This window comes from Dicentrarchus labrax, unplaced genomic scaffold (assembly GCF_905237075.1).
Source record: "Dicentrarchus labrax unplaced genomic scaffold, dlabrax2021, whole genome shotgun sequence".
Taxonomy (NCBI): Eukaryota; Metazoa; Chordata; class Actinopteri; family Moronidae; genus Dicentrarchus; species Dicentrarchus labrax.
Window position 1 is genome coordinate 9175071 of NW_026136713.1, and position 24427 is coordinate 9199497.

General features: G+C 40.2%; 2 protein-coding genes across 9 annotated transcripts; both read right to left on the bottom strand.

Annotated features, from left to right (window-relative positions):
* Window positions 1-1055: 1055 nt before the first annotated feature.
* On the bottom strand, window positions 1056-17706 carry stx3b (syntaxin 3b). 7 transcript variants are annotated; one of them, XM_051420366.1, is made up of 11 exons: window positions 17305-17706; window positions 10837-10911; window positions 10598-10697; window positions 10208-10282; window positions 9970-10040; window positions 9544-9652; window positions 9375-9448; window positions 7792-7926; window positions 6473-6583; window positions 1847-1939; window positions 1056-1742 (listed from the first exon to the last, which is right to left on the bottom strand). In XM_051420366.1, the coding sequence occupies exons 1-10, from the start codon at window positions 17332-17334 to the stop codon at window positions 1862-1864; spliced, it is 858 nt and encodes a 285-aa protein (XP_051276326.1). In that variant the 5' UTR covers window positions 17335-17706; the 3' UTR covers window positions 1056-1742; window positions 1847-1861. The 7 variants fall into 7 exon arrangements, 5 of the variants coding, with proteins under 5 accessions (XP_051276326.1, XP_051276324.1, XP_051276325.1 ...); XM_051420364.1 differs by lacking the exons at window positions 1056-1742; window positions 1847-1939; window positions 6473-6583 and adding exons at window positions 2372-4797; window positions 5182-5301; window positions 6918-7028 and having other exon boundaries at window positions 17305-17704; XM_051420365.1 differs by lacking the exons at window positions 1056-1742; window positions 1847-1939; window positions 6473-6583 and adding exons at window positions 2372-4797; window positions 6918-7028 and having other exon boundaries at window positions 17305-17704.
* A 3309-nt stretch (window positions 17707-21015) lies between these two features.
* ran (RAN, member RAS oncogene family) lies at window positions 21016-24253 on the bottom strand. 2 transcript variants are annotated; one of them, XM_051419015.1, is made up of 7 exons: window positions 24156-24253; window positions 23262-23319; window positions 23009-23093; window positions 22124-22249; window positions 21804-21991; window positions 21504-21674; window positions 21016-21389 (listed from the first exon to the last, which is right to left on the bottom strand). In XM_051419015.1, the coding sequence occupies exons 2-7, from the start codon at window positions 23292-23294 to the stop codon at window positions 21345-21347; spliced, it is 648 nt and encodes a 215-aa protein (XP_051274975.1). In that variant the 5' UTR covers window positions 23295-23319; window positions 24156-24253; the 3' UTR covers window positions 21016-21344. The 2 variants fall into 2 exon arrangements, with proteins under 2 accessions (XP_051274975.1, XP_051274976.1); XM_051419016.1 differs by lacking the exon at window positions 24156-24253 and adding an exon at window positions 23457-23656.
* Window positions 24254-24427: the final 174 nt, after the last annotated feature.

Consider the following 24427-nt stretch of genomic DNA (forward strand, 5'->3'; position numbering starts at 1 on the left):
AAAGCTCTTTAAACACACTCCACTGCAAGGTCCTGCATTCAAAATGTACTTGAAGGAGTAAAAGTACTCATGCACAGATGTCTGTGTTGTAGGATAGTTATTAATGAAGCGTTATTATTATTAAGTGTTGAAATAAAGTTGCATAAAGTGGAAACACTCACAAGTAAAGTACCGTATCATAATTGGACAGTACTTGAGTGGATGTATTTAGTTACTTTCCACTATCGTTGTCACACATAATGTCACTCAGGCAGCCCATTTCATTATTATTATTATTATTGTTGTTATTGTTATTATTGTTATTCCATAACATAAAGCGACCCTAACCTGTGTAACAGTGTAACCATATACTGATTGTATATGTATTATCATTCCGTTATTCCTGTATTGCTACTGTAACTGTTGTTTTATATACATCTGCTCAATTTATATGTATACTATTATTAATATTAACATTATATTAAAGATATTGGTTCATAGTATTTTCACATTAAGCTCGATGATTTGCTTTTTTCCCCCATTATTGTATAATAAAAATAAAAACATATTTTTTTTAAATATACTATATGTACCATTTCATTTTGGGCGGTTTACATTTACATTTAATTTATTCAACATAATTAATTTATTATCACGCATGTAATTTAATGTCTGTTTGTTCTAAACCTGTGTTAAATAATCCCTCCGGTGGATCAATATCTCATCCCTGATCATCCTGCAAACCGCGTAGCAGGAAAACGAACGCACCCTTATATAGACTCCGCCCCGCGGTGTCGATGGGCGGGGCTTGCTCACTGGTTCGCAAGAAACAGCGAAAGGTGGGGGGGGTTGATGAAATGAGGTCACGCGAGCCTTTCATACGCGGATGTTATGTCGTGCATCGCCATACATCCACTGTTACTGTCTCAGACGAATTAAAACAGGGACAAATAAAGGTGGTGGGCGGCAGAGAGAGAGTCAAAACCGAGTCCCCTCCATGCAAACAGGCGATCAGCTGAGCCATGTTAACAGAAACACCTCCAGCACAAGAAGAAGAAGCTCACACCAACACTTGGTACAACGCACAGAAATCTTTTTATTACATAACAGGCTTTAGTGGGCTGACACACACACACACACACACACACACAACCAGCCAGTGAGCCGCTGTTACACAAAAGACCATCAGTACAAGCATTATCAGCAGCACACACACACACACAGATCACACACACCACAACATCACACAACAATTTATTAAAATTATCACAACAAACAAGTCAGAAAAAAATAATGCTACTCAACTGGATATTGTTGATGAAAGCGTAATAATGTGCATGAATGGACTCCGACAGCACAACCACCATCGTCTTTATGCATTTTATACTAAATTAATCCTTAGAAATAACTTAGTTTATAGTATATCTTCTCTAAATAAGATTATGCCCTGTATGCACCACCAGGAGGCGACAGACTACAGTCCACCACAAAGTGATTAAGTCCCACATTGGGCCATCTGGTTGTTTACAGGCAGAATGAGAAAAATCTACACATTGATAATAACACGTTTTCAAACACACCATACAGACAGAAAGTAATTCAAATGCAAATGATTAATAGAAGGGTATGTGCACAGGACTGATATGGTTCAATTCATATATTTTTTTTAATGTTTTATTAGCTTTTAAAACAGATTTAAATAATTGTCGGGGTGAAAATAGGGGAGCACCTTAGGAAATGTTCTGTTGCTTGAAACCTATTTCCTAGAAACACAACAAAGACATAAAAAAAAGAGGACATTAATTCAACATGTAAGTGTGAGAGAACTAGTAATTCACAGCATTAATGGTGTTAAAAGGTGTTTTACCTGTGTAAAATCTTTTTACGAGAAGAAGCTGTAGAGATAGGAGAACCCAACGATTCCAATGATGGCACAGCACAAAGTAATCATCATCTTTTTCTGTCGGATTCAATCAGAAAACAGAGAGTTAGTCAGACAACAGCGAGCCAAACACAAAACAATTATTCACATTTATGGACACAGTAGGTTTGAGGAAATGATTGAGCAAAAGGAGAACAAAGGGTCAAAGAGGTTAGGGTGTGTGTATTTGTGTGTAAAGAGAGAGAGAGGAAAAGGTGAAAAAAAACACAACAATCTTACCTCCTCTTTGACACCAGTCTTTAAAAGCTGTACTTTGTAACACAGTGGTTAAAATGCTGGGCCAACAATGTGCTGACAGCAGCTACTGCCATCCCATAAACAAAAAAAAACATTCACACAGCTCTACAGTAAAGTCATCAAAAAGTGTACAAATTGAGTTACATATTGACATCCAGTCACTCGTGAAGCACAGGGAAGAGATCGGAAAAGGAAACACTCGTCAACCAGTCATTAAAAAACATAAAATCTTTAATTTCCATTAAAATCACTGGCACCTTAATTTAAAACAGTATACAACAGCTTCAGTTTTCTTCCCCTCCTCATTGCAGCCCGTGCTGATGGCTAAAGTGGTGTTGGAGAAGAAAAAAAAAGGCCTGAATAGACGCATTAGGATTGAACAGCTGAGGACAGAAGCCAAAAAGAGAGCAGACTGTGTGGTCAAAAGACCAAGCTGGAGGGGCCTCTCACTTTCAAGTGCTCCCTGCACAACCAGAATTAAAAAGGCACCATTCAGGCTCTGGTATGGAACAAAGACTTCTCTCAGTGACGGCAGCCCTCATAATGCACAAATTATCTACACATGGTCAATATCTGTTGATTAAAATGGATCAGTCTCTTCTCTTCAATGATTGGACGTAATATCTCTGACACAGTCGTTGTACAGACAGCTGGAATCACCTGCTTCGACTGACTTGTTAAATCCACTAGGTGACAACGTGTGCACCGTGGTTCAATCAGCTGACACATTCCCTCTACCAGGAAGGAAAGGCCTAATGAAGTGATGGTGACCAACCAGAGTTAAACACAGTTGCCAATTTATTAGGTACACAAAGCTGAAATGAAAACTGCCTCATAAAGCAGTTTCATCAATGTGTTTTCTTGAAAATATGGACTCAAATCAGAAGAAATCAGTTTTTTTGTTGAAACTGTTTTAGATACGTGTTCAACTTTATGGTCTTTCTGGAGATTGTACTCAGTGGTGCTGTTAAATTGTAAATTGTTACATTGAGAGTTGTTTCTAATATCTTGTCCACCCTGTTTATATCGAGGGCAGAAAATATATATATATAAATATTAGACACACTTCTTAAGTGTAAGGTAACGCAATTCAAAAACACCACAAACTATTGGCTCTAAAATATATCTTTTAAGTTTAACTAACATATGTCTGAAGCTGTTTAAACAAAAGCTGAACATTACAACCTTCGTGAACATAGGATTTATTGCAGGGCTGCTGTATTATAATGCATTAGTTTGAGATAGCTGTACCCAATAAACTGGCAACTGAGTATATTTATAGTAGAAATATGAGACCTAAAATAAGCCAGGAAAAGCATCTCACACTAGTAAAGAGCCACCAGTCAGGGAGACCTCACTGTGCGTTAGAGTTTCCATTTACACCTCATCCTGTATTAACTTTCTCATCGACGCGGCATCAAAATGTCCGATAAATATAAAGGCTCATCTGGCACTTACAGGGAAAAGGCTAGTGTTACTACCAATCTCCCTTTACACCCTTTGGCATTAAAACAATATGTTATAACAGCTTTTTAACAAGGGAGACAATCACGTCTATGTATGTAAAAGGTCAAGATGGCTAACATTGTAACAGGTTAGCAAAGATACAAAACAAATAATCAGGTATTTCTTCCAGATGTTGCAGTGTTCGGGTAAATCTTCCACCAGCCCCAAAGCCTGTCTTTCTTTTTTTTATGCTTGTTTGCTTATCTGCTTATCTTAGCTCCACCTGTCCATGAGATGTGTTTCCATGAGCATCATCTTTCACATTTAAAAACCAGAACCACTGAGTTCTCCAAATTGAAGAATCATAAGTGAGCACACCGATCCTCTTCAAGTTAAAGAACCGGGCCATATTCGTGGCTAGATATCGACAAACACATTATAATAATTCTACTATTTACATAATCATCTGAGCTTAGTTACAGACATATAATAAGACATATTTTGAAATGTGAAAGTGCTGGAACTCCCCAAAAATGACATAATCCAAATACAGTGAACATACAGTAGCTATCTTTTCAATCACAAAATGTGTCAAGGCTCATAAAGGCAAGAAATAACAATGATACAGGAGGTGTGCTTCTACAAGGCTTCTACAAGGCTTCACTTACTGGAAATTAAAATAATGTTCAGATGTCAAACACTTATTCTTTGGCACTGAATGTTGAACAATGAAATGTTTAGTGACACTGGAGTGATGTCATGATCAGTTAGTTTTCAATTCCCTTTTCCCATCCACAGAGATACCACAGGTATTGTACCTCACTGTCAGCTTCAGTCTCATTTCCCCATTTGCAGCACAGCATCCTCAAACTGTCCAAAGCCACCTGAGAGTCAGACAGACCCTCACAGAACCAGGAAGGATGGAAGTCTTGTAGGTTTTCTTTTTCCCATAGGTCAAACGTAACATTAGACCTTCAGTTTGTTTTTTATTTGATCTGCTGGTTAATTATTATTTATATCCGTATGGAGAGATTATCAGGTTTTTTCTTTGGTGGGCCAGCTGATGGGAGGGTTGTGTGGAGTGGATGATGCATGAACTCATGACAGCAGTCCTGCTATAATGTCTGTGTGAGGATGACGATGAGGAGGATGAGCGCAACCACAGCACACACGGCACCAATAATGATTATCTTCTACAGAGAGGGAGATAGAGAGAGAGAGAGAGAGACAAAGTTAAGAATAATGTTAATGACGGGGGAACACAAGCATTGAAATGAGCCCACAGACCAAACACCAGCTGAAACTGCAGCTAACTCAGCGAGCACTGCTTTGTTTCTTCAGCAGTAACCCGAGGCAAGTACTGCAGAATAGGAGAAAAACACACACCCAAGAACTTCCAATACACATAAACACACCTCAAAGTAAGCCATCTGGATAGAAAGAAAACACACACACACGCACGCACACACGCACACACAGAGCCTGAGGGAAAGAGTGTGCAAACCCTTTTCCAAAGCATGCTTCATACCCACACCCACTGTGGCACTACAGAGGTTATTTGCTCCAGAGTTACTCACCCTTAGCTCTCCTCTTACTCAAATAGCTCATCAGCTTCGCTTCAATCCCACTGACAACCCGATTATGAGAGCTAGTATGGCCAGCAATACCAGCACAACCACCACTATTATCACCATTTTCTGTTGGGAACAACCAAGTACACACGGTACCATCAGGACCATTCTCAGTGGGAATCAACAATAAGTATATCCATAATCTACACATATGCAACAATTATGAAATCTACTACTGTATGTTATATAGTATTTATACTAGTTTTGGATGAGGGAACAACAATGGCCGTATCATTATCAAGATTTGGTAGCTAGGCAACCACACAAACTCTACATCAGTCCAGCTTAAGTCTGATAAACCAGTTTTGTCTTGGCACAACAGTGTTGACTTTATGTTCACCTGTCAATACAAAATGTATTTTAACAAACATGCTGCAACAGCCTTAAGCTAACGAGCAATATCTTCAAACACAGACACAACCAAAGCACAATGCAGCAGTCATGAGCCGGCTGTAAACAAAGACAACGTTACGGTCAAAGCTGGAGAGAGAAAGAGAGAAAAGAGTGTGGAAGCGGTCAGTGAGTGTGTGTAGGTAGGTGGGAGGGAGGTGGTTTTGGTTCTGGGTCTTGGTACCGGGAAGGTCAGTGGTGTCCACAGGCCACAGGATGGTGGAGGCTCAGAAACAGAGCACATAGGAGGGTCGGGGGTCATCACAAGTCATCACAGGTTAAGGATCTGGTGAAGATCAGGATTTGATGGTGTGGGATGGTCTTCGAGTTTTCAGCCAGGTTTCCCAAAAACTTTTTTGTGTTAAACTAACTGGGCATTCAGACAATGCAGCCCTGTGTTAAAAATGGGTGTTTTAGGTGCTGGTGACACTGACGCCAGTTTAAATAACACATGCATGAGTCTGAAGGTTTATCAGATGCTATAAAACTACACAGTGGATAGCTGGAAAGTAATCTACTGGGAATGTGCGCTTGCATGTAGTTCATTGGCCGACGCTGCATTTTACCAAATTACGTCACACTGGACGCTGCAAAACTTAAGCCACATAGATTGTATTTCTTAATCATATTCTACTACAACGCCAGGCCTGTCAACTTGAATCTGACTCAGTCTTTGTTCGTGACAAATTTAATCCATTGAATTTTTCCTATCTTTGTGCTGCCTGTAACAGCAAAACAAAAAATTCAATGAGCTCAGAGTCATCACCGTTCTATTGTAAATAATAAAATGAAACTGTTTGCGTTGCTTTTGGGAAACCGACCGCTCTTCTCGACTGTAGTCACTCACACGGCGAGCCTCTTGCTGAAACTTTGCCGCTTTCTTAGTGTCTGCTACGGCACGCTCCACAAAGCCCACTGACTGGTCCATGTTGCTCTCGATCCTGTCAATCATTCCACCCTAACATTGGGCACGATGACAGAGGTGACGAAAGGCAACAAAAGTAAGTAAATAAAGAGAGAGAGAGAGAGAGAGAGAGAGAGAGAGAGAGAGAGAGAGAGAGAGAAAGAAAGAGAGAGAGAGACAGACAAAAGGCAAAGCCCACAAAACACGACAGTTGATGGCAATGTGTCTGCAGGGCAAAGGAGTGTGAACTGTATGCACAGTGTGCACAGTGTGGTTGAACTGTGTCAAACTGTGAAAAAAATGCAATGTGTCTAGGAAATAAGCAAAGAAAAAAAAACAGGAAGAGGCCAAAAGCAGACTGGTGCAGCAGTTGGCTAAATGACATTACCTTGCGAGCTTTGGTCTGGTACCTTACAGCTTTTTTGGTCTGTTCCTTAGCCACTGTTATGTGGTCCACTGACTTGGATACATTCTGCTCTATGTTGTTTACTATGTCACCCTGAAAAACAACACAACAACCAATAAGATACAGAGCAACAAGAAAAGTATAGTATATATTTTGAAAAATACTCAGTAATACATCAGGTTTGACGTTTCTGGTGATTATATTGTCAAAACCTCTAAACCTCAAAACCTCTCAAGTCAAGGTCTTCAGACAGCCATGATGTCAAGGGGAAGCATTCATATTTATGTTGTTATGTTATGTTAAAACTAAAAACTGTAAATAAAAAAGGTTAAGAAAACAGTTCCCAGGGAAGAAAAATCTCACAACACAAACAGCAGGTGTGACCCTTACCTCAAACAAGCCTTTCCCTCAGAAAGCATGGTGCAAGCAGCAAGAAATATGTGGTTAGACGTATGTATGCATATATGTACAGTGACTGACTGCTCGTATTCACTCTAGTGTAAGTCTGCTCTGATGTCTACAATGATGCTTTATTCATACATCTTACTAAATGCATTCATGTTGGTTCCATCAGTGTTGGGTGATGAGATGGTGGCAGTGGCAGAAGAGAGTAAAGAGAGGTAAAAGAAAGGCATGGAGCTGGAAAAGAGGAAACAGACACAGACGCAGATTGATAGTCAGGACCACAGTGGTGACAGGGAGGGAAATAAACAGGAGAAAAAGAGTTGAATACAGTCAGGTTTGAACACAGGGCCATTGGAAAAGCTTAAGAATGAATGTAGAGTGAATAAATGAATGAAATGGGTGACAGATTCCTGAAGGTGAATGGAATCATGGGTAGGTGGATGTACTGTACCTGGCTCTCCACCAGCATGGCGATGTCTACAAACATATCGTGTAACTCTTTGATGCTACTTTCCAGACGGACGATATCTTTGTGTCTGGCCTCAATCTCACTCAGGGCTTGTTTAGAGATGCCAGAGTCAACAATCTGTGCAGAGGAGAGGTTTATTGTTACCACAGGTTCAGACAGACAAAATCATATCCGAGTATAAGATTTCTTCTTTATTCGTTCTGATCAGTTTGGCAATGATCTGGTTTAATTTGCATCTTACCTGGAAAGGCAGCTAACTAGGAACTGAACTGAAAATGAGTGGTTCTCATAGCAATACAGAGAACTATATATAATTCTTCCAAAGAAAGTGTCACTGCTGCTTTAAAAGGAAACGAGCGTTGACTTCATAAACCTGGCAACCAGTGTTAATTCTCAGTTGGTAGATTCCAATAATTGCAGGGTTGGCGGTTCACCTCCTGGCTCCTCTTGTCCACATGTCAAACGATGGTCCGGCCAGTGTATTGCACGGTGACTTGCTACCAGTGATGTGTGAGCATGTGTGTGAATAGTTGAATTAGAGACACAATGATGCAGTCCATTTACCACATATAACCTTACCAGTGGGATCAAAATTATATGAATTATAACTGATCAATTCTGTGCTATTTGCTTTTATGTAATGTTTGACAACGTGCTGTGCAGTTTTGGTACCACAGAAAAATCTATAAATTATCATTAGGAAGAAGAAATGATATCATACATTCTCAGGGTACACTCCCTAATTAGATTTTATCATAGCTGCCGCTTTATCATGCTGTCTAAAACTTTGAGATGGGTTGAGCATTACTGGCATTAGCTGTAGTAGGAAAAAGAAAGAATATCTCCTAAGTTATATATATATATAACCTGTTTTTTTATATATATTTATCATTATTAAAACCAACCTGACCACAACATGCACAGAGTGTTATATCAGTATGAGTTACCCTCTTATTTACGTTTATGGTCAGGTTTGGGTTTGAAAGGCATGTGAGACATTCTGTTGCTACCAAATCTGTGAATGTCAATTTGAACCGTGTATCCTTGTGCAACAAATTCTTCCCAAACTATACTGGAAACAACCACCTTCTCAGAAAGAGAGTCAGAGAGACTTTCCCACCAGTGGACATTGTGCACGCAGATGTTTAAGCATTTAATGTTCCCACCACAACAAATCCACCTGAAGTCAACTTTACTAATCTTTACCTGTCATTTATTTCTTTTAAGAATTGGCCATTGGATGTTAGATAGTATGTCAAAGAAGGTCTGAGGCAGAACAGATCGAACTGACTTTGAAGCTGAATTCACATGCACATCTAATCTTTAATCAGTTGATATGTTTTTAGCTTTACTGACAGCTTGGCTTTCTCTCAGTTCAACCACACCCTGATCAATGTCAAGGCCAAGTGAATGTTAGAGTACTGTTAGAAACAGCAGAAATGCGCACACACACACACACACACACACACACACACACACACACACACACACACACACACACACACACACACACACACACACACACACACACACACACACACACACACACACACACACACACTTACCCCTGCAGTAAACACAGCAGCATTGCCACTCTCCAACATCTCCTCCAGTTCATCATCTGTTGTTGCTTTTCCGGCTGGAAACCAAAGGAAAGGACAAGACAAGTTAATGACACAGAATACCATGTGACCATCACATGACTTAAAGTCTGTGTATGCGAATATCACTTACTGATCTCTAGCTGTCTCTGAATACGTCCTTTACTCCTCTCCCTGAAGTCCACCTGCGCTTCATTATACTTTGTCATTACCTCCACAAACTTCCTGGACAGCACAGCATGCTGGGAGGCAACAGGGAACAAAATGAATTAACACAACAGTAAACTGGGATGTACTGACAATTTGCCTCAAGTCAGGCATACATGTCAGGATCGATACCCTGAATCACATCTCACAAATGTCAAATATACATATTCATGTCAAAGATGTTGTTCTAATGTTTTAGTATTCATACAGTGCTTCAGCAGTATTGAATCCTAAAATAATCATGAAAATAAGCCTGTTCATTTTGAATTGACCTCACACACAATATGTTTTTAAATTCTGCAGTAGGAAGGTTTCCAAGAAACCAGCGTGACTTCAGGTGGACATCATTTACCTGCGATTTACGTATCCGCATGTCAGCCGACACCCTCTCCTGCTCCTCTGACTCCAGATTCCTCTCGATGGCTGGGAAGCAATCCAAATGATTTATGATTCAACCACACATCACAGAACTGTTGAATTCCTCAGTAACATTTCACATTAAATCCATTAAACGTCCCTATTATTCTCACTGACAAACTGTGTGTGTGTGTGTGTGTGTGTGTGTGTGTGTGTGTGTTAGGCAGACTCACTCTTGAGTTTGTTTCTTGCATTGTTGGCCATCTTCTTTATGTCATTGGTGATTGCCTCCAAGTCATCCTGTGTTTCTGGGAAGAAAGTGACATTTTGCAATAAACAGCCAAGAATGTTAGCAATGGGGAGAGAGAACCACATTTATTACAGATAAACAGTTAATGTAAGTCAAAAGACGCAAGGGAAAGATCTGCCATGTTCCAAACTGCTATCCCATGATTCTCTGATGTTTTTAAACCAGTGAAGCTACACAGAAAAATGCAAAAATTGCATCTTAAGTGGGAGAAACATTAGTAAGGGGTAGGATTAGGTTAGAAAAACATCCTTAATATGACCCTAAGTGAGTAGGGTGAGGTGAATAGGAAGAAAAGCTGATAGTAATATCTTACTCTGATCTGATGTGGGAGCAGACAGGATGACCGAGTAAAGCTTTTTGACTTCAGCCACATTCTCATCAATTTTATCAATGCTGTTCCTGATGTCTTCAATCTGAAACACACACACAACCACACACAACCACACACACACACAGCATGAATCTCAAATGTATGCAAATGGCAAAAATTAAGACAGTTACAAACATTCACCCATATAACCGACACACTAATGCACAGATAGTCACACCAACCTGACAGAAGAACTCGTCCATGAAGGCTGCGTTGTCCACAGCAATCTCCACCTCCTCGTCATCTTGATCGCATGTCTAACAGGATGAAAGTATATGCTGTATCAGAGGAGTACTAGTAGTTCCAGCTGGCCAGAGAGAACATGTGAAGGGTATTACATGTTTCTGCCAAAGCTCAGAATATAAAACATGTCATCAACACCTGGGGATTAAAGTTTCATTCAGAGGCAGACACCTCTGTGTGCCCGTATGGCAATTTATTTCCACTGTTTATCATTCATCTAGGATTTGTCAGTTGCTGTTTGAAAACACATGATTTAAAGTTGGTCCCACCTCGGCCCGGCTCAATGAACTTGAGAGCGCGAAAGCAGCGGTGGTCGAGCAAGCTATAGAATTAATGAAGAAAGGGGGTGGCGTGACAGAGGAGTAAATCGGAGAAATTATTTGCCACATGTCCACACATCTACACACAACCATGCGCGCATCAAGTTTGTGTGAATGCCGCATTTCATCTTGTTTGCTGTGGCTTCTTTGCTCTAAGTGTGTTTGTGTGTGTGTGTGTGTGTGTGTGTGTGTGTGTGTGTGTGTGTGTGTGTGTGTGTGTGTGTGTAGCTCAACCCCCGCCCTCGGTCTAACAGACACACAGACCATTGCTACATTTTTATAGAGTCTCGACCTCCCTTAGAGTCACACACCACCCTGCGCAAAGGTCAATGCTCAGAAATATCCTGAACGCAGCAAAATAATAAGAAAATACAGGCAGAGGGCAGATACAGACACTGCCACACACTTCCAGTGGGCCATAGGTGATGAATGTAAGGAATTAATTTTGTATAAGTCTATACAATGAAATCCTATTATGCACTTAAATCCTGTGTCTTTTATCACCTTGTGGTCTTAATGCCTTTTTAGGTTTGTAATAAATGAATACCTCTGCAATACTTTCGAGTATCTGGCTGCAGACAATGGAGAAGACCTCTGCAAGAGCACGCACAAGAGGCACCGCTGTTCTCTGAGTTAGCCGTGCATCTGGCCAGGCCTTACTGTACCAAAACACAACTTTATAATTTTATTCAATGATCTTGGTGAAACCAGCAATATGAGGTACTGAATTTGATGAATTTAGTGTTCATCAGAGAGATCAAGTGAGACAAGAATTAGGTTGGAAAAACAATAGACATTGCCAGAGCGGAGTATTTCTGGGGGCCAGGCCTCACAGATTAATGTACAAAAACATTTATAACTTTATTGACAGATTCTCACGAAAAAAACAATCTTAAACTGGGTGGACCTGTTTGATTTCATTTGCGGACAACTGCATTGTTACCAGTGGATGAACAGTATGCCAACTATAACATTAAGAGAAATAATTTAGGTCCACCAAGCTTGAGTACACAGAGTACACCTTGTATCTTCTTCATATTCAGCGTGCAGACACGTGAGTGGTATCAATGTTCTTAAATCACTCTCAACAAGAAAGCAAACATAAACCAAGTATTTCCAGAAATGAACTATTCCTTTAAATCTGTCTCAACACTAAGTAGCTGTATAATATCTGTAAACTCATGATTTAAACCAGAAAATTCAAGAATCAAAGAACAGGAATAAGTCAAATAACAAGTAAATAAAACAATGTATTTTTATAGGCCACTACCAATGTTTTTACTAAAGACTGTGTTCTGATTTTATGTCTGATTACTGAGTGATTGTCTAGAAATGTTTTCTTTTTTTTTTGTGAGGGTGGAAAATCCACTGTCCAGCACTTAGACCACAAACAACCACTTACTAATGAAATTGCTTCCTGGTTAGCAGCTCAGCACGAAACATCAGCTAGAAATATTGGTCTGACCCTAATCAGCCTCCACCCAATAAATTCAGAAAGCGTCACTTTGTGAGGTCATAAATGTGTCACAAGGCACAGTCGGTAAACACAGGTTGGCCGCCACAAAGACCGGCTGCTGAATATATACACGGTGAGGGACAAGGGCCGGGCTACAGGAACTCAACCTGTTTTCCCCTGGCTTTAAGAAAACCACAGGGAAGGTACAGTAAACAGAAGTCACAGGACCGTGCTGTGGCGGTGTTAGGGAGGAATGGCAGAGTGAAACTATGAATTAAAAGGGACACTTAGCTCACTTTGTTCCCTCTTCTTTTCTTTTCAATGACTTCTGCATTTTAAAGACAAATCTACAAGCACCTAGAGAGTGTTGCTGGCCAGCTGTACTCTTAACATGTAGTACTTTGTATTTCTGTTTTCTAATGGGTGACCGAGAGTCTGAAGTCTAGACACTTGACTTTACTGGAGAAAGTCAGTCTGGCTCAAAGTCAAGGCATGGAAAAAGTTAAGCCAACACACCTGTCGACTTCCCTCATATCACCTGACTCGGCCTCTATCTCTAAATTAGTCTCAATAAATATAAATATTACACTTCATTTACCCTGAACTAGAATAACTCTGTAACTTTAATTATTCTCTTTAACTTCATAATGGACCTACCATGTTTATTGGTTACTCAATGCACAATACAGTCATTTAAAAAGGAGCAAACAGCTGAAACAATTAGTAAACTAATCGAGAAAATTATCCATTATATATATTGCAATAATTGATGGCGCCAGCTTCTTAAATGTAAGCATTTCCTTTGTCAACTTGATAGTAAAGGTTTTCTATTTGTTCTTTTATCATATTTTCTATACATAAAATGGGCTTTTTTTTCACCATTCTTATACATTTTATAAACAAAATTATGATTAATAGAGAAAATAATCAACAATCAATAATGAAAATAATTGCAGTTGCAGTTGCAGTGCACTACAATAGCGAGTCGTTCTTTCTGTTCAAATGTTGAGTTTTAGACGGTCTTTAACCTTCTACCCCTCATCTAAAATTTGAATTGCAAATGTAGCCTAGACTATTTGGTTCAGACTGCTGTAACTAACAACAGTTGTGAACACAGAGTTCCCTGGACACACACACACACACACACACACACACACACAGCCTGTTTCTCCCCGGGAGTTATTCATTGAATACACAGCTGTAGCACTCCTACACTTTATGCCTCCTCACACAACATTTCTGCAGTGGCGAGATAAGAACAAGCGCTAACTTCCTTCCAGTGTCTATCATTCAGCAAAAATAAGGGGAAAGTGACTGACGTGTGCAACAAATGCTTTAACGAACCCAACAGACAAAGGCCACACACACACACACACACACACACACACACACACACACACACAGGCATTTGCTTCTATGTAACATCAGTCTGATTCATCCAAGTCATGAAGGAAACTTTCACAATAATCCTCTGTAAACTTGCTAATCTTATGATTCAACTCGGAGACACCTATTACTGAAAGAAATGTGAGAAAGAAATTGATTTAATGCTACACTGTGCAACTGAGCCAATGTACAAACTGTGAAGCCGAAAATTAGATTTCCTTTTTTTAACCGAAAACGACACAAATGCTTCAATCTCATGCTTAGTTACATGAAGATTGAGTAATCATCAAAACCTTAAACACACTGGATAACATTTAAACCACTGGGCGTCCATATTAGATATATATTAAAAATACAACGCATACTCTACATTAGCGTGTGAGTGATGGATAGCTTGGATGCTGGTTTGTTCCTTTTATTCAAATCACTCAATTATGTTTGTTCTGCTTACCAAGCACCATATGTCAAGTTGCATAATTCCCCTCAACAAGGCAATGACTGGACAGAGGTATTACACTGAAGCTGATATAGTGATCCTCTGCCGCTCCAATTCAACAAACTGACTAGCTCGAATTTTATTATTGTATTACTGGTCCTTCTGGAGAGTCAGATCAAATGTGACTGATTAAACCCCTATAATAAAGCACTAAAAGATACGTGCACTGGTGAAGACTGAGCCTATCCCATCAGCCTCTACACTACTATGGTAAATTGAGCGTATTTTCAGGCACAATAGCTACCTGTGACCTCTATAACTCATCATCATGTACAAAACTGTGTAAACACAATCCACGAGTTTGACTCTAATCGTGGCCTCGGTGAATGTCAAACCCCCTCCTCCACTATCTTTCCTCCGTCATCTTTAAGAAACCGGGAGCTGATTAACTGTCAGACTTTGTCCCCTGAGGATTGTAAATGACGAAACAGTACCGGGGAAAAAAAGTCAGATGACACAAGCAATTTAATGATATCGCCTCAGGAAACTGCAATGGTTAATAATAAAAATAACTGTGTGCACTAGATTTTCCCACGGGATGATTCAGAAAATGAGCTACTAGCAGCAGCAGGGCAGGGACCTGGGGTCAGATTTACAGCAGCATGGTGACAGAAGCCAAAATTCTCCCATCAGGACTTGTGTTAATGCAACGCTAAAACCTAACAAGGGATTTAAAAACTCCATGTGTCACAGAAGAAGCCATAGTAGTTCTTTTAGCTTTTTCTCCATTCATTGTGCCGATATCCGAGGTGGGGAAGCAAAGTAACGATGGCAGCGCTTTAGGCCTGTATCATACTGTGAGGAAACACTGTGCACAAAAAACTGAAAACCATATAATTCTGACTGAAAGCACATTTGAAAATACCACAGGGGAACAGAAAGCCTGAATGACAGAAAACTGCTGATGAATTAAAGTCAGCCTTCAGGCTGGGTTATGGTAATGAAATTTGGCTAACATGGCAACAGTACCAACTTTAAAGCTTACTGAACAGCAGTGTAAGTTATAACGTGTGACCATAACTCCAGGTAAAACTACAAGTCAGCATTTCTTGATGCTCTTTTTTTCCTGAAGCCTACAATGTATCAGGTGATCACACTGGTGTTGGCGTGAGTCCATATTCAGATGAACATATGGCTCACTGTAGGAGGAGAACAAAAGGTGGACGGTAAGGAAGAAAGATAAAGAAAGAGTGTGTGGATGGAGCAAACAGGACCAGAGAACATTTTACAGGTCTTTAAAGGACCAGTGTGAAGGATTTGTGCTGCATTCACAAACCGGATGTCGTGTGAGTGTGAGAGAGTCAGTGTTAGGTTTGTCCTTTCTGGGCTACTGTAGAAACATGGGGGCTCAACATGGCAGCCAACATTGAAGCGGATTTGCCGCCTCTTTAGATTAAAAACTCATTCTAAGGTAACAAAGACAAAATTGTTTTATGATTATTTATTTCTGATTATACACTACTGAAATCAAACCTATGAATATATTATTCCATTTCAGCCAACAGATCCAAGTAATTGTTTCACACTGGACCTTTAATATATACCGTCAACTTCCCAACAAACAACTGACCCACTTCACTTGCCATCTGTACTTCCTTTCCCTGAAAAGAAATCAGCTGTGCGAGACACCTGGAGGGGGATACCGCAGTTCAGCAACTTCAAACACAGCAAATATTTGGCCAGCAGTTTCAGGTAGCCATGGCAACACATCCCAACTTGGATTACAACTGGAAAAAGGCCTCCCGCCATGGGCAGCTCGTGTTAGCTCAATTTTGAATAGGGAAACGATTTCTATGTTACTGCTGTGATGCATAAATACAAAAAAAAGGTAGAGAGGATTTTGGTTCAGTCCAACCCAACAGTAGATCCTGTATCCATTCTTAAAACTCTCTACTTTGACCATTATATTTGTATTGTTAACAGTTTAACCTGTTTCTGGCAGTACATCAACATTGATGGTTGAATAATCATTTTCTGAAAAATACCATAAAAGATGTCCATAAAGTCCAAAGTGACATCTTTTATCTGGAAAACAGTCCAAAACTCAAAGATTGTCAATAAACACTGATGTAAAAAAAAAAAAAAAACAGTTGAGACACTGGGACCAGATATTCTGACATTTTTGCTTGAAGCTTTGCCATCAGAGTCCCCACAGATCAACTCATCAAATAATCGACTTATCTTTCCAGCTTTCATGACAACTGACAGGAAAACAGAATGATTCCCCTTGTTTTCCATTTTCACCTGATACTGCTAAGGCTGGGAAAATGTATTAATATTTGCTTATACACAGGTTTACATCATATTACTGCAATCAAGAGCAGCAGCACAACGTTTAAAATGACATCTGCTAATACACTAATAACAATTACACTATTAATTACACTATATTACAGTACATCTCTGGCACTTAATTGTCACACCATGGCTGGGTGCAAGGAAACAGAAAGTGGTGTCTGAATGACTTTTACCTAACATCCCCATTTCAAATCACTTTCCAACCTGCAGTGTTACTACATCTACCAGTTATGTCATCACATGGTACACTATTGGCTCAAATTAGTAAATTACGTGTCATTTGTTAAAGTTAAAGGGTTAAGTAAGAGTAGAACTGTAATAGATATTTTTTATTTATCTTTATCTCTCATTTCTTCCTATAAAAAGAAACATTTATCAAAGTGCAGAGACAATACTGGAGGAAAAAATAAAAAAAAGTAAGGAAATTTAACATTTCCTGGACTCTTCTTACCGCTTTAAGTTGCTCCAATCGGTCCTTCATCTTTCAGACGGTTAATTTCACACCTTCAAACCAAAGAGATAACCACAATGGTGTAAAACGGCTCAAAAAACTAGCCCCAATCCCTGAATTCCTCAGCCAGCTGGCAAGCTAGCTGTCCGACAGAGACCCAGCGCCAGTAAGAAGGAGAATTAAACTCCACAAAAGTCTTGACAGAGGCGTCTGAGAAAACGACTTTTTCTGAGAAGAAGAGTCTTTCCGTCGTTTTTCCATACAATATGGCTGCTGGGTTTAAAACCAGTGTTTTTTTCTTTGCTAAATCTCCTCGCTCAGGGGATTAAAACAACAGTTGTGTAGAGCCGTATAATCTGTCTCCGCTGGCCACCAGTAATCATTCTAAAACGCACTTTTCTGGCTCACGCATGCGCAGACAAGTCCCCGTTCACTCAGATGAAGCCACGCCCTGAGCCACCTGCAGCAATGATGCATTCAGGCGTTGTAGGAATAATATTATAATATCTTTAAGTACGTCTCGCTTTAACGTCGATTTGCCCAGGGAAAGCAGAGGAAATAGGCTTCATCTGGCACATTTACATTCTAATGCAATGTATACTTGGATCTAACTGCACTGATGTCCTGAAGTGGACAACTCAAATCAAATTAATCTAAAATATTTAGATTAAGTCTTCTGAGATTTTTTGTTCTTCACTTCTAAATAAGAAACAACAAAATGATGAAAGCAGGTTGACAACAATCTCACCACAAGGTCCACTCTGTAACTGTTCTGGAGCTTTTGTTTATATCACATCATCTTCTTCAGTAGGAAGATTAAGTTAGGTTGATAATGAAAGCCGGGGTTGGAGACAGTCCATTTAGACTTGTGGATGTGAAATTTACCCAGAATGACCAGAGACTGAATTATGTAGGATATGTATGTATATTTACTAAATTACACAAACCACAAAATACAACATTGCGTAAATACATCTGCACATTACACATTGTCTTCTCTTGATGTCTCCTTGTAGTAGAGGTGGGCCCCTCTGCGACAAAATAAGATGATCAAAAGATTACCTGGAGTTCAAATCTAACAGCCCTATCAAAACCTACAGGAGGACATGTTGCCATGACAAACTCAGTTTATGAGGAGGAAGGCATGGACCCTGAGAGGAATATACAAATTAGGTGCTTTGACTGTACTGGCAGTCATCTGTGTCAACAAAACATTAGAAATTCAAAATGAAACTTTCTTCCTCAGTGTCCAACAACTGTACCAGACTCGAAAACCATTGTCCCAAATTGAAGTTTGTTTTTTAATTCTACATAATCAATATAGTTTAATAACTTTATTTCAATAACTTGAAATGAGGCCCCACCATGGAAGTCCTGGGAGTTTTAAAGTTTAGGGAAGTTTAAATAAGCTTGTGTTTAGCAACAGTCACTTAAAAAAGACAGAAGGAAGAATATCTGATGAACTATTTAAATATTTACAAGCTCAAAGGAACTATTTACATAAAAGCTAAACTAGGAACACCCTAATCCAGAGAGAAAGAGAGAAAGAGAGAGAGAGAGAGAAGTTCAAACATGCCCCACACACCCCACTGACTGCCTGCACAAGAGGAGCGATAAAGACCCATGGGCTGCAATTACTCTGAGCAGCGTGCATGAGGAATAATTACAATGAAATGTTTTCCATGATGGTCTTAATAAGTCGCTAAATTTGCCACAAGTCACTTTTTTAGAACTAGTCGCTAAGTAGTTCTGATAAATTGCTAAATCTAGTGAGAACGTTACCAAGTTGCAGCACATGCTCTCTCTATGATTGCTTATGTTTGCAAGTGCTAGTCTGATCTGTTATCTCAAGTTTTTTGAATTTGAACACCTAACCATTCAAATTATAAATATTCAATGATGCATAATTTCATTTGTAATTATAAATCTCTCTATTCAGACACTGTATCTTTAGTGATATTTTTATTGACCCCAGTATAACAGGACATAATTAATTTCTATTGCTGCACTAATCATACATTTTGTCAGTTTTGTCTACCCATTTGTTTTGTATGTAGACTAGTAAATGTACTAACTACACTTCAATGAGCACTTTCAGACTGCACCTGAAGATCCCAATTTAATGAATCACTCAAATGTTGAAGTATGCGTTCTAATCAGGTAGAACTGTAATATTTCCGCTTTTGTAATGTAACCTGAATGCAGCACCAACAGTTCTCATTCTTGCAGTGATGTGGTGAAAGGCAATATGCCAGGATGGGCCATGCTTTTTGACTTTTTAACGCAGTGTAGTAAAAGCAACCGTACTACATACATTTTAATCCGTGATTTAAATAAACAATATGAACCAGACCATGGCAGTATCGCTTTAAACTCAGCCAATCAGAGGGGAGCAATCACCTGTTTTCATAAAGTTGGGCCAGCTGATAAGGTCAGATAGGAGTTCTAAAACAAATACATTTTAAAAACAAACTTAAATTCATCATAAATATATATAATTAAACATATTACCCTACTGTGCCATAGTATGTAAATTGATTTAAAAACCGGGTGATACACTTGTAAACGTTTACAGCTCAGTGTCAGTTATTTATTTAAAAAGGTGGTTCTATTTCACACACATTCCCTACAGTTAGCATCGAACATGTTCAAAGAATGTCGGAATTATGGAATTCTTGGCGCATTCTCGAAGGCGTGTGATGCGGCTGCGTTCGGATCCGTGTAGGAAACGTCACAACGAACGTGCAGAGGAAAACTATTACGTAATCCTGTTGAGAACGCCCACTGGAGAGAATGAAAGAACACGACTGACACCTGGTGGCCGTCAGTGTGTTGAACAGGTTGCAATAATAGTCCGCTTTCCTCTGTTGATCCACCAAAGCTCCATCATTGTGCCATGTCACATGGTTACCGGTTAGGGACCCCTGTTGAACCCGCCTCCCTCACTGCTCTTCTCAAACCTCCATCCAACTACACCGACTACATACACGTGGCAGCTTCATTGTATGGCTACAGGGCCAACCAGAGTGGAATAACCACACAAAACGATTTCTGGGTAAGACTGTTAATTTGGAATCAAGAAATAGGCTCCATGTCCATTATAAGGCTCTTAAAACAAAATGTTGGCACACATCTCCCTTCTAAAAAAAATAGGAGTGGGGTGAATTAGCCAGCAAGAGGAACTGCTTTTGTTGACGTTATGTACGAAATTCCTATTGATTTACACTGAACATTGGGGACTTAGGTCTCCAGAACAGTTGTCTATCCTGCAGTTGGTAATCAAGCTCTAAATTTGCCTTCTTCTCATCTCAATGCAAGCAGAAACCTGAGTTCAATCAAATTACAGAACATGGCCTCTGGAAGACTTGGCATCAGTAGAAAAAGTTAAGTAGGATTTCTTAGGTTGGCTGATATACACACACACACACTTGCATAGCAGACAAACATAATTTGAAGATCCATTAGTATTTGACCTGTTGTAGGCAATGTTGCAAGTTCTGTATGGTAACACCCCTTTTAACAAAGACACTGACCTTTCACAATAGGAAACAAGTGTAAATCAAATGATAGCTGCATTCCTTTGACCTGTGTTTCTGCCTACTATGACAAGTCATATTTTTTTATATAGTAAATTTCTATCTGATCTACTTTTAACTCAAACCTGAGAGAGTGGGAACACTGCTGTTCAAGGAAGAAGACAAAAACAAATAATTTATTGACAATGTTTTTATTCAAAGTTTACTCCCCTTAGTGCTTCCAGTACACCGTACAACAGCATTATGTTAGCTGGGTAAGTGCAGTGGAGGGTGCTCAATGATGAAGAATAGCACGTTGCCATGCTGACGACAACACTAGGGTGGGTGTGTCTTTAACAGTGACATTAGAACCACAATTTTTCCACCAAGTTTTCTTCTTTAGTTTTAAAACAAACAAAAAAATTCAAAAATAAAAAATCTGAAAAGGGATTTTACAGTAAAGGGGGCAAAACTTCCTGTCCACGGTTAGGGTGGGGTGGGGAGGGGCTTCAGGGAACAAACAGGTTAGAGGTCATCTTCTTCATCTGGGAGTGCCGTTTGTGATGCAACCTGGAACAGTGGGAGAGGAGATTGTTTTTTCTCTACAGGTAATTAACCTGCTGGTTTTAAATATTTTACAGTCAGTGACCTGAACAGACATTGAACCTGTATGGTCATACTCACATGTAACTCTTCCTCATACTTCGCGGCAAGGGATGGGTCCATTTGGACCTCTGGGGGAGCGAGGGCAGGCATTGCCACAAACTCCAGGTTGGGGTCGCCGATCAACTTCCTTGCTAGCCACAGGAAAGGCTTTTCAAAGTTGTAGTTACTCTTGGCAGAAATGTCATAGTACTGGGGACAGAAATGGCAATCAGAAATGTTAGTTCAGACCAAGCAAAAGGCCTCCAGTACCTTCTGCAATTCACACGTGACCGATATGTGCATGAGGATATACAGGACAGTTTTACGAGCAGTTATTACCTGCAGGTTCTTCTTGCGGTGAAACACAATGCTCTTGGCTTTGACTTTCCGATCTTTGATGTCCACCTTGTTGCCGCAAAGGACAATGGGAATGTTCTCACAGACACGGACCAGGTCACGATGCCAGTTGGGTACGTTCTTATAGGTGACTCGAGAGGTGACGTCAAACATGATGATAGCACACTGAGCTGTGGAGGTATAGCAAGGAAGTTGTAACACACTACTCAATGCAGTAGGTTTTAAATTCAAAAATATAGTGGTTGGGCATACTGCTCAGGGTTTAGTAACCAGAACAGCCTATTAAGGACTGTGAAGAGCACCTTGAATGTAGTAGCCATCTCTCAGGCCTCCAAACTTCTCCTGACCAGCTGTGTCCCACACATTGTACTTGATAGCTCCTCTGTTTGTGTGGAACACCAGCGGGTGCACCTCTACTCCCAGAGTGGCTAGAATTATAAGCAAAGACAAGATGTATGAGAAGACAGAAAAATGATCAACTATTCTTCGAGAAAAAGGAATATATGGAAGTGTTAGCTAGGGAAGACCCATATATTAAATCATTAACAGATGTGTATATTCAGGAGGTTTAATTGTCTATTTAGCAATGTGCAGAAAATGTCACTGCAGTGCCTCAATGGTGCCTTTCTAAATAAGATTTCCTTTTCCAAATGGTGCCACTTCATGTTAGAACATTGAAGAGCAATAAAAAAAAGACCTTACCAGATCAGCACAAATTCTCAATGCAGAGAACCAAACTTGGTAGAACAATACTGGGTTTGAGACTGATAATGATATTGACATTTTTTTTTTATATATTCAAGTACTGATATAGTGGTCAGTATATTTTAACTGGGATACACAAACCATCTAGATACCTAGTCAACTTGTTAGTGCTCTCTGGTGGGCAAACTGACCATGTTCCTAAATTATCTCAAACCTGGCTTTTTTGCTGCAGTGCATTATTACTTATGGGCCGACACGTACAAAACTACTGATGTCTCCGAATACAGAGGGCTCAGCAGGGGCCCACAGTTCACATTATGGCCCGGGGCCAGCCAGGTGCTTGGCCTGGCTCTGCTAAATGCCTCATAGTTTACTCAATTTTCATGCGTCCTTAGTTGAGATGTCAAGTTCCTACACGTCTTTAACTCAACATCTACAATATACTATTGTGTAATTGTTATTCTTAAGATGAAGGTACTGACCAACATATTTCTTCTCGAACTCTCCTGTAATGTGCCTCTTCACAAAAGTCGTTTTTCCGGTGCCTCCATCTCCTACCAAGACAAGCTGAAAGAAAGAGGGCAGTTAGTTTAGACTGGCTGATACTGGTTCAAACAAACATGAACGTTAGCACAGCTAACATTAGCCTATAATACCACCAGTAGCTACCGCCATTTACACTCACAGGACAAATAAACAAGTGATATAGAAAGAAAAAAACAAAAAAACACCAACCTTGAACACCGCCACCGGTACACACTGTGCCATTGAGTCCGCCGTGGTTGCGATTTATCTGAGTTAAAACAAAACAAGGCGGGATGGTTAGCACGTTCTCCGTCATCCTACAGTGTAAGTTAGACAGTCACCATCAGTTAACGCTAGGCTAACAGCGCTAGCAGCTAACGCTAGGCTAACAGCGCTAGCAGCTACCTGATTTGACGCTGTAACGGTTTCCAACGACCAGTTATTTCTGACGCCTGCTGCTATTTGTGGTGTCACCGCGTTAATATGTCCAAAAACACGTAGTGTGCCAACTAAATTAACGTAACGTCGCCGGGTGAGTTTGAACGACAACACGACGAGCTCTCCCGCGGACCCGTATTGTGAGTGGTTGCTATGCTAACGGGCTAACAGGCTAGTACCGTTGAGAGTGCGCCATACGACGCGCGACCGCACTTTTTCTTGTTCGACTTAAACAAACGGATCTAATGTGTTCCACGTAGCAGCCGAGGACCGACCTACACAACACACAGACACACCACACCTCAAGCAGACTTCTGGCGTCCAGTAGTGGTTTGGTCAACAGTAAATATACTGAGAAATATTACGTTAAGCGGGTTTCAAGAACAAAGCAGGAAAATGAGGGAGAGCTGTGCTTGCTAACCTGTTAGCTAACACAGCATGGAAGCCATTCTCTTCGCCGAGCTAACGGCTAAGTTAGCATGAAGTTAGCACGAGAGAAATCAATGGCCTGTTTCAGTTTCTCAAACCGTCACATCGGGACAGTCGAGACGCCCCGCGAACCCAAACTATGCCTTAAAGTTTCCCGTTGTTTTAACTGACTTTCCCGACAAACACAAACTTGACAAATAGGATGGCCTGTAACGGGAGAGGAGTGTGGAGACTCACCGGTGTCGCCGCTAAGAGAGAAAAGAGGTAAATGGCTGCGTTCGCGGGAGATTCAGCGTGGACTATGAGTCAGTTTCCGCCCTTATCACGTGACTACCGCAGCGGTAAAAACGCATTTGATTTCAGGGTATGCACCACGGCATGCAGACCATGATTCAGCATGTCTGCTAATCTGAAAACGGCACTTCTTTCGAGAAGATCTACGTACATCTAACCCCTGTACACCCAGTATTAAAGCTTATAATGTATCCTTCTATACCAGTGTCAATTTC

What these genes read in the sequence shown, in the direction of transcription:
- stx3b (XM_051420364.1), bottom strand. Translation starts at nt 17,334, where the DNA reads ATGAAGGACCGATTGGAGCAACTTAAAGCG. An exon ending in GATTGGAGCAACTTAAAGCG is followed by an intron (nt 10,912 to 17,304) that starts GTAAGAAGAGTC and finishes TCATCCTGTTAG; the next exon opens with ACATGCGATCAAGATGACGA. An exon ending in TGCGGATACGTAAATCGCAG is followed by an intron (nt 9,653 to 9,969) that starts GTAAATGATGTC and finishes GTTGCCTCCCAG; the next exon opens with CATGCTGTGCTGTCCAGGAA.
- ran (XM_051419015.1), bottom strand. Translation starts at nt 23,294, where the DNA reads ATGGCACAGTGTGTACCGGTGGCGGTGTTCAAG. An exon ending in TACCGGTGGCGGTGTTCAAG is followed by an intron (nt 23,094 to 23,261) that starts GTTGGTGTTTTT and finishes TCTTTCTTTCAG; the next exon opens with CTTGTCTTGGTAGGAGATGG. An exon ending in AGTATGAGGAAGAGTTACAT is followed by an intron (nt 21,390 to 21,503) that starts GTGAGTATGACC and finishes CCACTGTTCCAG; the next exon opens with GTTGCATCACAAACGGCACT.